General features: G+C 41.3%; 1 protein-coding gene across 4 annotated transcripts in view; it reads right to left on the bottom strand.

The window, feature by feature from the left end:
• Window positions 1–3,931: 3,931 nt before the first annotated feature.
• cdh24b (cadherin 24, type 2b) overlaps window positions 3,932–13,335 on the bottom strand; it is a 220,563-nt gene continuing 211,159 nt past the window's right edge. For all 4 annotated transcript variants that reach the window (XM_008432992.3, XM_017310022.2, XM_081598308.1 and 1 more), the window contains 3 exons: window positions 12,282–12,489; window positions 10,383–10,872; window positions 3,932–7,599 (listed from right to left, as the gene is read on the bottom strand). In XM_008432992.3, coding sequence (XP_008431214.1) covers window positions 6,595–7,599; window positions 10,383–10,872; window positions 12,282–12,489 — 1,703 coding nt within the window. In that variant the 3' untranslated portion in view covers window positions 3,932–6,594. The remainder of the gene's footprint in view (window positions 7,600–10,382; window positions 10,873–12,281; window positions 12,490–13,335) is intronic.

Here is a 13,335-nt window from a genome sequence, read left to right on the forward strand (position 1 = left end):
TAGACAACATCATGAGGATGCAGTGAAGTCGGCAGGGGGCTCAGGAACTGACGGGACCAACGTGTTTCATTAAAGAGAGATCTGTAGGTCAGCCCCACGTTGCACTCTGAGACTACAGTCAATGCCGTGCTAAACGCTTTCATATTCCTTTACTGTCTTCTTTCCTTCTTCCCTAGTTTTCCTTTTCATTATCTGAACTATTCTGCCTTCTCTCACGTTACACCAGAAACTTAACATATTTGCTGATTGACCCACATAAAGCAGACTATAAGGAAGATGGTACATGCGTTTTGTACGTTTTAACAAATACAAATCTGAAAAACGCGCTTTGTATTGGTATCCATCCCCTCTTTACTCTGATACCCTTTGATGTAGCTGTTCTCATAAAGGCAGACAGATCAAGAATAAAGCCGAGGCTGGGTTTATAACAAGATTAGGCTGCAAAAACAATCCTTCAACAGAAAACTGTTCAATCCACCAGCTCAAACGGTAGAAAGAGGATGGAACAACCGAAAAGCTACCAAGACTTGCTCACCATGCTGGAAATTAGAGGCAATGGTAATCCTGGAGTAGTTATAGAGATCCACAGTTCAGGTAGAAGAAGCTAGAACCAAACGTCTCGCTTTAGTGCACTCCACAAGTCAGGTCGTCATGGAGGACTGGAAGGAAGAATCTTTGTTGGACTAATTCAGAATTTGCAACAAGTAATGTATGGAGGAGACATACATTACTTGTATGTATGTCGGCATACATACATACAAGTATGTATGTATGTATGTCGGCATACATACATACAAGTATGTATGACTTGTATGCATACAAGTCTGCATACTTGTATGCATACATACAAGCATACTTGTATGTGTGCTTGTACAAAGCTTCATTTTGCTGTCCGATGACAACAAAATGAAGCCTTTCTTCAGGAGGTAGCCTGGTTAGCAGTGATCGAAAGAGGGGGAGGGAGCAAGCTGTTTCAGGAGAATCCTCGAACAAAACCATTTAAAAGGTACGAAAGACTTTACATCCCAGCAGGTCAAAGCAAAAACAATCATAAAGCCAAAGGTGAAATGAATTGATTTAGATAAAAGCCTGTCGATTTGTGTCGTGAATGGGAAAGACAAAGTGCAGATCTAAACCCAATTAAAAACCTAAAAATTACGATCACATCCCAGTCCCGTTGGACTGAGTCTGAGTTGCTTTGCAAAGAAGCAAATAGGCAAGAATGTCAGTATTTACATCAGTAAAGCTGATAGAGACAACAACCCTGTAATCTTGTTTTTCCACCTCTCAGCTAAGCACTTCTGTCCTGGTCCGTTCCTATAAAGTCACAATTGAATGCATTGAAATTTGTGACACTTCAAAGGCAACAACTAAGCAACAATCATCTGCTCTCATGACTTGTAGTCGTGTGAGGACTTGACGAGTTGCCCAAGGCAGGCTTCATTTTTGTCTGAGTATTTATGGAAGCTGAAAGAGTTTTCAAAAGCGAGCTATGGAGGGCTGCGGATTCTGCAAGCCTTTATTCTCCTTAAAACAAACGATTCCACTAATCAGGCTTTGATTGAACCAATTCGGGAGGCTCAGAGGGTGCGATAATCAGGTCTGTCAAGTGGTTTAGTCGGCGCAGCAATCCAAAACTCAGAAATAAGCAGCAATCCAAAACTCAGAAATAAGACAAATCAGGAGAATCATCGCTTTTGATTTTGACCAATCAGTCGAACGGCGCGCTGAATCAACTGCAGATGAGACACCTGCAGCCAATCAAGGCGGTGGAATAAACTGTATAATTAGAGAGGAGAGAAAGGTCACTTGTTGGGATGGAATGCTAATTGCTTCTGCGGTGACTGCCCAGGAATGGGTGACATAGTTTTGGTTTTTTTGGTTGTTTTTTTTTTTTAAAGCTGCGTGAGACAAAAAGTTTGAACATTTCACAAAAGCTGACGTGATGACATTGTTCAAGAGATGTAACAGCAAAACATCACACAGGTGCTCACAATGTAATATGAACTCTGTAAATAGAGTTATTAGACATTTCAGATTTTAAAGTGAATACATCACCCAGGAAATAATCAAATCTTCACTGAACACTAAACGTTTAATGGATAATTTTATCATGTTACTGCTAAGGGTAAGACATCCGATGGTTTGATACTTTTCAGTATTAAAACGTCAGAATATTTTGTCACAAAGGTTCTGCGGTTGATATAGCAAGCAACTTCATATGACGAAACAACTAAACTTTTCTTAAGAAGCTGAGAGCTCTGGTGGCTTAATGTTCAGTCTCAAACATTAAACCTCTGATTTTGATGAAATAAGAAAAGTAGTAGTCGATTTTAGGATGTTTTATTGACAAAATTAAATTCTCTTTTGAACTAACTGACACCACCAAAAAAGCACTGAGGAACTCTGTGTTTGAAATAGCATCCAAGACAGAAACAGACAACATACAAAGAGTTTCTAAACTCAGACAGAACGTGTTGCTAACGCTTCGCTGTATTATATCCAGGGGTGGAAGCCTTTATTCTCCCCTAAAAGATTTAGAGGGTGTACGCAGTACCTGCAAGAGAGGGGAGCGTCTGTCTGCTGTAAAGAATCAACGGGTTCACTGTGCAGCCGTGAGTTCACCCACTAATCAGCCGTGACTGATTAGTTTTTCCAAGAACAATCTAAAACAAGACAATCGGTTAATAAATAACTTTATATATTGTCATAGTACCCCCAAGAATTTAAAACTACTTTCACCCCTGACTATATCACTGCTCCAAACATTACAAACTAGTGAAATCTTGATATTATTGCACAGATTATATGTCATTTTAAACAGTTTGTGGTTTGTGAAAGTTTCGCACTATTTGTGACAAGTAGGAACGCTTTCTTTTCTCCCCCAAGAATATTGTAAACATCCCATCTCATTCTTGTGAAGTCAATATCATGTATCATCTCGTTTCATGAGTGAGTCAGAAATCCTTGTTGCAGCTTCTTTGGTTTGCCCTTTTGTTGAAATTTACCCGAACCTAATGGAAGTGGAAGTCAGTGTGATGCCTCTGAAGTACTCACAAGCTAGCCAAAGCTAGCCAAAGCTAGCTGGCGAGAATGATGTGCGTAAAAAAAAGAAAACTGAGTTAGAAATAGAACCTGCAGCAATAACCCAAAATCTGTCAAAAAATCCACCAAAAAACTGACTGAGAATTAAAACATGGAAAGTAATGGAAAAAAATATTGTCATTTCATTGAGATGCTTTGGGCTAACGGGTTGAACATGGGAGAAAATTCCCAAACAGATGTAACATTAACATTAGAAGGCTCATTTTTGGTGTTGACCTGTAATTACATCTATTTCATTTCCAGAGATCAACAAAAAACAAATTACACACCGACATGTGAACATTAAAAAAAAGAGAAACATGAGAGGCTTTTATTACCTGACCGTAACTTAAGAGTTGCCGTCTAAGATAAGACACCTATACTAGTGTTTAGCTACTCTTAGGAGAACTTGAGAACTTCCTTAGATAAATTGAAATGCAAAATTAATTTGGTACTTAAATTGCAGAAGCAGAAATGCATAAAAGATGAAAAAAAGCCACTTTCCCTTAATTCACAGTTTATTAAATTCCCAAAGAGAGGTAAGTATCTATAAAACCTCCATCTCTCTCAGGCAGAACCAAGTACTGACATATTCCATTTTAGTGCATAATAGAAATGAAATACAGATTTTTGTGCCTGTGTGTGTGTGTGTGTGTGTGGACACACACACGCACACAGTTTCTTTCAAATGAGTTGTTCACTGGGACAGGCTTGCCAACAGGTTTCTCTGTAACTACACCACTGTTTTGCACAACAAGCGTCTGCCAGAGGCCACATGTATAATTGAACGGTTGGCTTGTCCATTGTCGAGAGAAGAGCTACCACATGACGAACCCATTTACAAATGTTAAATACAGGGTGCTGCTTTTATTCCAGCTCAGTTGATCGATTTCTAATCTACAATACATACATATAGTCCCGACAGTGCTCCATTTGAACACCTAAATTCTTTTATTTTTTCCAAACCCTTGTTTTTTTTTTGTTTTTTTTAAATCTCATAGTCTCTTTCAGCAGTATTATTCAGTGGTATTTACATTTAAAATGATCTTACATACAGTCAAACAACGTATATATTTTTAATCGACATCTTATAAAACAAGTGTTATCTTTGAACTTTGTTCATGATCTGTTGCTGAACATCGTACAGTAGAAAAGTGCATTCCAGCTGAAAACTCAAACTCATTTGCATCATGACCTTTGATGACGACACGACGGCCTACGGCGGGAGTCTCTGTGCTGACGCACCCCTACTGTTTAACTAAGAGGCTTGTGGAAAGTTTTTCATTTAGGCAGTACAAGTGTTCAAAGAAGGAAGTGATCGGCACTGATTACCCCTCCCCCACTTGTTGTGGTCAGAAGTCATGCATACCGAGTCCTCCAGGTGCGTACAGTGAGACCATGTAGGGCGGCTTTAGAGGTACACAGAAAATAGAAAGGAAAACAGAAAACGGCAGACTTCACAGGTGAAACTGTTCTGTAAGTGAATGTCTAACATTCTAAAATGTGAGTTGAATACTTGTACAGTGCTTTGAAAAAGTATTTCTAACCCTTGAACTTTTTCCACATTTTGTCAAATCGCAACCACAAACCTCAGCGATTTTATGGTAAATGATAAAATGATGGCCTGAGTTTTTTGTTTTTTTTTTGCCTACATCATCTTTTGGCATTAAACAGGTGTTGATTTTTCTTTGCAAAACAATCACTTTTGAAAAGCAAAATAGACTTAGGTAATTATTTTAGTGGGACTTAAATGACTTTGTTGTGACGCCACTTGGTTATATTCTGTGTTTTGTCTTTGTCCTGAATGTATCCATTTAAATTTGTACCCTTTTTTTGTTCTTTGTGTTTTTTGTTCTCATGTCTAATTAATTATTTTGCAGGTCAATACTTCTGTTCACGAGTCTGCAATGTTTGTTTCGCCTGAACGAATCGGTAAAGTAAAAAGAAAAACAGACACAGTAGTGCATAGTTGTAAAGCTGAAAGAATGGGGATTTTTCTTTGTTTATTTTATTTCTTTTTACAATTAAAAATCAGAACAATTTGGCTTCAGTTTATTCAACCCCTATAACTGGACACCCCTAAATAAAATCAAGTGGATTGACTTCATAAGCCACATATAGTCGATGTCAAATTTAATATCAGTAGGCTTACACACAAGTAAGCAAACACACACTGTATTAATTAAATAAAACCACTACAGAATTTGCACCATTCCTACTGTTGAACATGGTAGTGGCTGCATCATGCTGTGGAGATGCTTCTCCCAGCAAGCTTGTCAGAGTTAATGGGAGCATGGAAAACATTTTAAATCCTTCCACTTCGTCGGTACGCACTAGTTTGTGTTGCCGTATCTTAAAGTTTTCTTGGGTTACAAGGTTGCCGTGTGACAAAATGTAAAAAATTCAAGAGAGAAAAAAATACTTTTGAAGGTACTGTGGACCACCTTGCTGTAGTACAATCAATGCTTTACTGTATTCAGTCCGTTTTGTTGGGACGTGTCAGCGTGTAAAATCTCTGTAAACATATCAACCCTCGACTACAAAAGGTTGGGGGCGTGAGGCGGGGCGGCGGTGGGAGACAACATCCCTAAACGGCTTAAATTTTTCACAATGTCTGTTTTACTCGTGGGGCTCAGAGGAGGTTTGGAATCTTTTGGCGGGACTTAAATGATTCATCATTTTCATTTGGAATGGAGAAGCAAGCTGAATTATTCACTTTTCTGCCCCGGCAGAAGGAATAAAAAGTAATAGTTCGCTGTACAATCGCTTCACTTGTGAGATCATTTCTGACGCTATACATTCCCGCCATCCCGGTCCCTCTTCGTCCCAGAAACCCTTCCAGCCATTTTGTGTGTTTTTCCACTTTCCGACTCCGTCTGCGCATCGTTCCAAATACCAACAACGTCGCCTGTGCAGCACTACTTCTTTTTCTTCTCTTTAAATTGTCCCTGGGTATTTTGATTTCTACTCCTCATCTCTCTCTTTTTTATCTTTATTTAATTCTTCACACTTAAGCTCACGAAGACTGGTGTGTCTGAATAATGCACTTGTTCCTACATAGCCAGACTTTCTCTCTCACGCAAACACACACACACACACACACACACAAGTAGCATCTTTCTTTCTCCTTGTTTTCCTGCTAATTCTCATTCCATACGTGCAGGCTGAATTAAATCGAGTCTGGGATGTTTGGGTTGTTTTTCTTTGTCCAGAGCGTTTAACAAATTGTTGCTGCCCCGAGCCCATGCAGCCTCCGCATTGTCTCAGTATCTGTGCTCAACCATATCAGAGTTTCAACACTTATTGCTTTAAATTACATCAATCACTCCCTCTCCTGCCCTCACATTCTCCATCCTCCCGTGGCTCATTTTTCTCTGTCTCTTTTTATTACTTTGCCTCTTCATCTTTCTCTCCTTTAACTTCTCTTCACATTATTCTACCTCTAGTTGCCTTTTCATCACCTACCCTTCCTTACTGCCTCCTTTGCCCTCACTGATTTCCCGTTTTTTTTCAGTCTTTCCCTTCATCTCTTGCTTCCTCCACCTCCCTCTTCTCTGTTTTGTCAGACTCTTCCTTCTGCTCTCTCTCTTTTTTGACAACATCTTCAACTTTTTCTTGATCTTCTCTAGCTTTCTCTCTGTTTTTAAAAAGCTGTGCTAGTTTCTGGAACTGAGGGCCCCAGTCTTCGAGCCCCACGCCCCAATCCTCCTTCTCGCCGTCGCTCTCCAGTGAGCTGAGGGACCCGGCTCTGGATCCTGTCCCCTCCAGGCCGTACACCTGCACAGAGTCGTACGGCGGCTGAGACGGGTCGAAAGTGACCTGGGCGAGACGCAGGCGTAGGAACTCACCCACCCTGAGTGCCAAGGAGGGACCGCCGGGCCCCTGTGGCCCTCTCGTTGCCTCCATCCCAGGAACCCAGCTAGGCCCATAGCCCATCACTCCGCCTAGCGTTCCCCTCGGCTGCCCCGGGAACGGTAAAAGCTGGGGGCTCATGTCCCTCCTGCCCAAAACGTACCCCCCTAAACCCATCTGCTCTCGCCAGTCCCCGATAAATCCAGCTGCCTCTGAGAAGACAGACGGCGTTCCGGTCAGCGGGATCCCTCCGTTCTCCCTGTCCTGTCTCGCCACCACAAAGTTGCTTCCCATTTCCAGTCCCCCTCTCCCCAGGCTGCTGGTGTAGTCCCTCTTTCCAGGCACCTCCCCCTGGAGGACAGTGACGTAGTTGCGTCCGCCGACTGATTGTCCATCTCTGGAAGCATTCCCGTTCCCGACTCCTCGACCCCGCTCCCCTACTCCTCCCCCTTCGCTTCCTCCTCCCTCCCCGCTGGGGTCGTGTTCGGGCAGGCCGGGACCGGTGCGCTTCGGGGACGGGCCGGAGCGGGAGGGCCTGCGCCCGGCCATGGGGAGGGTCGCCGAATCGCAAACCCAGCCTCCGACGGCGTGACCCTGACCCATCAAAGAGCCGGAGCGGGTCATAACGAGGCTGTGCTCCCTGGGCAACGTCTCTGACTGCACCTGGGGGAAACATGGGTGAGCATGAGTAATAAAATCAGTTTTGTTATCCAAAATAGGAGGAAATATTTAACAGAAGAGACATTTGAGTGGTGACACAAAGTTCAGATGATGGTTCCTACACAGTTTTTAATAGAAGTCTAAACTTTTCCAGACTCAAACAATCCTCTTTAGCATATTTTCATTTTTAAAGTTTAAACAGAGAAAGTGTTTGGTAGCTATTAGGGATACAAACAATTAATCAATCTACTTTTTGATTGGATTATTAGATTCAAATTAGTTTGAACCAATTAACTAATAACGTCCACTTGGCCCTTCTTTTAGCAATGCCTTCATTCAGTAGAGGGCGCCACTTGTCATACTTAAAATAGAGTCAGCTGATACAGGAATAAAGATGGCGGGGACGTTCCAGAACAGGAAAGAGAAACGCTCCAAAAAGAGTGCGATGTGGGACACAAAATGCACTTTATGCAGTTTTGTTTTGAAATAATTCTCAACCACAAATTATTGATTATTGATTATTACAAGGTTTAATAATGTTTAATAATGTGAAAAAACTACCATTTTCTGTTTAATCAGACAGTATTTAAATACAGCCGACACAAAATATATATCTATATTTTTTAATTCAGTGTATTTTGGAAAATTTTAGCCCTTTATGTTTTATGAAAGACGGCCGGCCATCTTGACTCAAGAAAAATCTCAAAATTTTAAGAAAATGGCTGCTTATCAATAATCATGACGAATCAATTAACTCATTAATCAATAACTTGTATCCCTTGTCGCTATTTCTAAATAGGACTAAAAGAACAGGAAAATAAAAAAATGAAAGAGATGGAAGAACGAAAGAACAACAGAAGCATGAAAGAAAAGAAGGAAGGAGGGAAACATGCAAAAGATGAAGGAGAAATAGAAACTGACTGATAAATTAATGCAAGCAGCTTTCAGATAATAGAACAGGGAATTAAAAAAAAGTAAAAATATGGAAACACATCATTCTCCAAACTCATCCAGAATTGGGGAAAAAAAAGCAGCATTCAGTTTCTACGCACCACAGATTTGGAACAAACTTCCAGAAAACTGGAAAACAGCTGAAACACTGGGTGCCTTTAAATCTCAACTTAAAACTCACCTGTTTAGAGTTGCTTATGGCTAAATTAGGGTTAGAGTGCGGGTTTTGATGTCTTCCATGTTTTTATGTCTTTAATGTTTTTAATTTTTTCTTCTTTCTTTTCGACGTTTTAATGATGTAATGTTTTGTTTTTTTTTTAAATCTCTTTCTCACTGATTATTTCTGTTTTTATTTTAATTATGTAAAGCACTTTGAAATGCCTTGCTGCTGAAATGTGCTATACAAATAAAATTTGATTGATTGATTGATTGATTCTATCCTCTTTCAGAATTTTGCTCCCTGCTTGAGAAAACAATGATAGAAAGGGCCTGACACGATCGAGAGAGAAACTGAACTGCAGTGAAGGGAGTAGAAGAGGAGCCGTACGAAGTCATAGATATTAATTGAGAAGCAGAATGAGCCAACAGTGAAAGGCAGATGAATCGGGAAGTGAAACAGAGATAGAATATTTGAAAATTAAATAAAGCAGCGGAGAGCCTAGCTACGACTTAATAAATAAAAGACGACACAAAAATGTACAATGGGGTATAAATGTGCCGATATATCTGCACCATCAACTTCTCCCGCCAATGTCCTGCTCAGTTCTGCTGATTTACAGACACTAAAACGCTTTAGTGTGGGAGGACTGCAATTATCTACCGTATTATGTTAAATGGAAACTTAACAATTCCTTTATATTTGCTTAATTACTTTCTAACATATTATTTGCTCATACAATAGAATAATTAAGTCACTCATTCAACTTTAATTCCAATTCCGATGCAGCCATCTATCATTAGCCCATGAAATTATTTAAATTTATTTTATGATTTAGCGCAACATCTACCTTTGCTTTTTTTCCTTCCTTCTCATGATGTCTAGCTCACCATCTGTTCACAAATTTCGCTGCTTTTGCAGAGCAGAACGCCAGTTTTCACACCAAATGCTCATGGATGAATGATTTGCACGACGAACATGAAAGGATAATTAGACGGACTGTTTCAGTCCATCCTGCAAATCACAACCAAAATATGTTTCGTAAACAGGGCACTTCCTTTCAACTCTTCAAAAAGTTCATTTATAATCCAAGATTAATTGAATTAACTTCCAAATCACTCCCAACACTTGCAAAAGAATTCACTTCATTCTATTTTTAGCTACATAGGCACAAACTTTAATGTGAGAATGAAAATGGAATGAAAGAGAGTCGATACTTAAAGTCCAGACCCAAATCCAACAAGGGATTAACTGAGTATTTGCAACACATGAACATGCTTTGAGCACATGTGTTGAACCTTATGTGGCCCTCGGGAACAGAGGGCCACATAAATCAAGCTATTCGGCAATAGTTGTATGTTTAAATATTACTTCATTAGTCAATTCAAGTCAGTTTTCGTTTGTATAAGACCAAATTACATTGGTGTGAAAAATTTTTACATTTTAAGAAGTGCTAATCAAACGCAGAGAAAACTATAAAATGTAACAGTTTGTTAATACTTTCAATACTTTCTGCCACTATCTGCCCTTTGAGGACATTCATGCGTAGAAGATGAACCTACAGTCTTTTTTAGGTTTCTCTTTCAGAAATGTACAATATTTAGCTCCATCTTGGGTTGTAGATACTTCTGCAGGGTAATGCTCATTTTCCTAGTGATCCTTTCCGTTTAATCCTTACCCAGTCCAGATCCTGATTGTGATTGCTTTTGTCCTCGTTACTTCCGTCCATGCAGCTGCTTCCCGGTCCCGTCCCGCCTCCTCTCTCCTGGCTGTCGCTGGTCCTCGGAGTCCCTCCGTCCGACGTGCTCACTCCGCTTTGCGGCGCTGTCCCGTCGCGGCTGCCGGTGCGACTGCCCGTTCGGCTCCCTGTGCTGAGGTCCGTGGGCGCTACGTACACCGCCCCCGACTCCATCGGCCCGACCATGGCGCCTTGGTTCTGGATGACCAGGGAGTGGTCCGGCTGGGCTCCGGGAATGCGGTACGCCAGCTCTGCCAGGCTCGGGTCGAAGGCTCCACCTGGTGTACGGCGGAGAACCGGGAGGGTGTGGCTGCTGTAGCAGAGGCGGCCGTAAAGGGGTCCTCCTGGTGCCGAGTAGCCGTGGTCCACACCTGGATTCTGGGGCCAGGCGTAGTTGCGACCTTTGTCTTGACCTTGCTGGGTATAACGCCTGGAAAACAAACAAAATGTTCAAAACTAGATCCTTTTACAGCTAGACAATAAATCCATAAACAATATATATCGTGATAGCGGCGTGATCAATATCAACAGATAATACGTCTGATAGAATATCTAATAATTTTACAGAAGTCTGATCCAGAACCGCACGGCATTCTGGGGGATGTAGGCAGAGGAAAGGCTTTAGCCATTTAACCTCTCATAACCAGCTAAGCAACCAGCTCACTCACTATTGGGTTACCTAGCAACAATTTGTTGAGTATATTGCGCAACAGCAGTTTCAAGTTTTGCCACAATAACTTAAAAATAAAAAAACAACCGCATACAGTGAAAACTGGGCAATAAAACTGGGGAAGTTTTATCCCCAGTTCTCAGTTTGTCTTTACCAGTTTGCCTTTTTGTTTTCAGATATTAAAAACAAAAAGCAATGCAATAATTATAAATTTTGACTGATAATGCTTATATGTTTTTCAGCCAATTCATCCTGCCCTAGATCATTTTTTATGCTTTCTTTTTTAGTAATGTGCTATCTGATTTACACTAAACAGGGATATTTTGATCTTTCAACTGTCCTGCTTGCAAACTACCAATCTGATATAATATAATCTTGTACAAGATCAGCCACTATGAGAGCAAGTGACTTAAAATACAAATGAGCTTGCAAACGTTTGTTCAAATATGCTAATGCTAATATAGGGCAATAAATTAACTGCTTTGCAAAAACAATCAATCATAATTTGGGTAAAAACGCAAAGCGCGGCTTCACATTCACAAAGTTTAATTTAATAACTTCTCAGACGGCCTGCATCAACAACAATAAAACCTAAAATGGAATTGTTGCAGTGATGTTGCACTGTATTGCACTAGATTTTTTTTCTTTCTAAATGTTGTTGTGTCCACGTCTTATGAAGTGTGAAAAAAAAAGAAGCAATTTTCGATAAACTGCAGGCACTCTTTGTACTTGTTTATGGCCTCTCCATATGGGCCGCATGAATTCGGGAACTAATTATTAGTCCAAAGGCAATAACAACGTTTCACAGAAGCATCAAAGTGGGTGCAAACGGCCCTCTGATGTAGCGGGACACAAACGAGCTTTAACAAAAACGGACAGAACAAAGTGGTCTCCCGGGATCGCCGCGCTTGATAGCCTTCTGTTTCGGCATTTTGATCGGGGGATTGATTATGACCCGGGAGCTGCGGCCCGACTGCTTGCTTAAGTGGATCGGTTGAGTCCTGAGTGCGGCGGGAGCCTTTTCTACAGCGGGAGGGACGGACGGGCGCTGAGGAGGTGATGTTTACCTCTTGTGCTCCCCTTTGGCGTGTAATGTGAGACCAGCTTTGAGGTTTTGATGAAACCGAACTCATACGCGCGTTATGTAAACAACCCCTCAGCCTACTTACACATTCCTGCTGTCGAGCGTGCGATAGCCTCGAGAGCGGGAGCTGTGCGGCGCGCTCTGGAGCGCGGCGATATCAAAGGCTGCCGTGTCGGCCTCGCCGCCGCCCTCGTCGTCGTAGGTTATGATGTTCTCGCGCACGTCGTCCTCTTCCAGCGGCGACAGGGAGTCCCTCTTCTGACGGCGCAGCGACAGCGACAGGGCGCTCACTGCTGCGGAGGGGACGGGCGTCGATGATATTCAAGTAGAAAAAGGAAAAGGAAAAAGAGAGAGAGAGAGAATGATGAACAATGGAGGAGAAGGTGCATCATAAGTCACAGGGGAAATAAAGGAAAGCAGGTGGAGGACGGAGTGAGTGAGTGAGATTCATACGGACAAAGAGGTGAAATTCTCAAAGACAAAGAGAACGCAGGAGAGGCCTTAGGTTAGAGGGCCGGTATATCATATCAGCAGACTGCATGCCTCCACTCTGTAATTGACTTTGAGCTCTAACTGGGCAAACGGACACCTTACTCTCTCATGACTCCATGACTCTTGTTCTATATTCTCCAAGCAAGGAGCCGCATTTGACCCTGAGCTGTGGCAATGAGCAAAGCGATGGAAGCTCATTAGCAGGGATACCTGTGGCCACGTTCAACCATTGTGCGTGGTTTCATAATTTACAATGGAATCATAATTACCTTACTAACTGGGGAAAATGTTACTATGCGTGTAACTGTAGGGCAACAACCAGATTGAAGAAAAAAAAAAACTCAACAATGAATAGTTTCAATGTGCTTTGGTGTCAGGGGGGAATAAAAAAAAAACTCTTTCCAAATGGAATGCAAATGCCTTGGCATGAAACTTTAAACTATTTTGAACTTGGATTTAAACTAATTCAGAGCTATTACTGAAACTTATTTTTATATTGAAACTTGTTTAAACAGGCAGTATTGTGTGTTTTCCAGCCATATGCCGTTTTGTAGCGCATAATACCTTCAGTTGTTATAAAAATGCTATATATACATCAAATATGACTGAAAAGAAATTTAATTTCATAATTTAACATCTTGAAATTG

Source organism: Poecilia reticulata, chromosome 17 (assembly GCF_904066995.2).
Source record: "Poecilia reticulata chromosome 17, P_reticulata-male-v2, whole genome shotgun sequence".
Classification (NCBI taxonomy): Eukaryota; Metazoa; Chordata; class Actinopteri; order Cyprinodontiformes; family Poeciliidae; genus Poecilia; species Poecilia reticulata.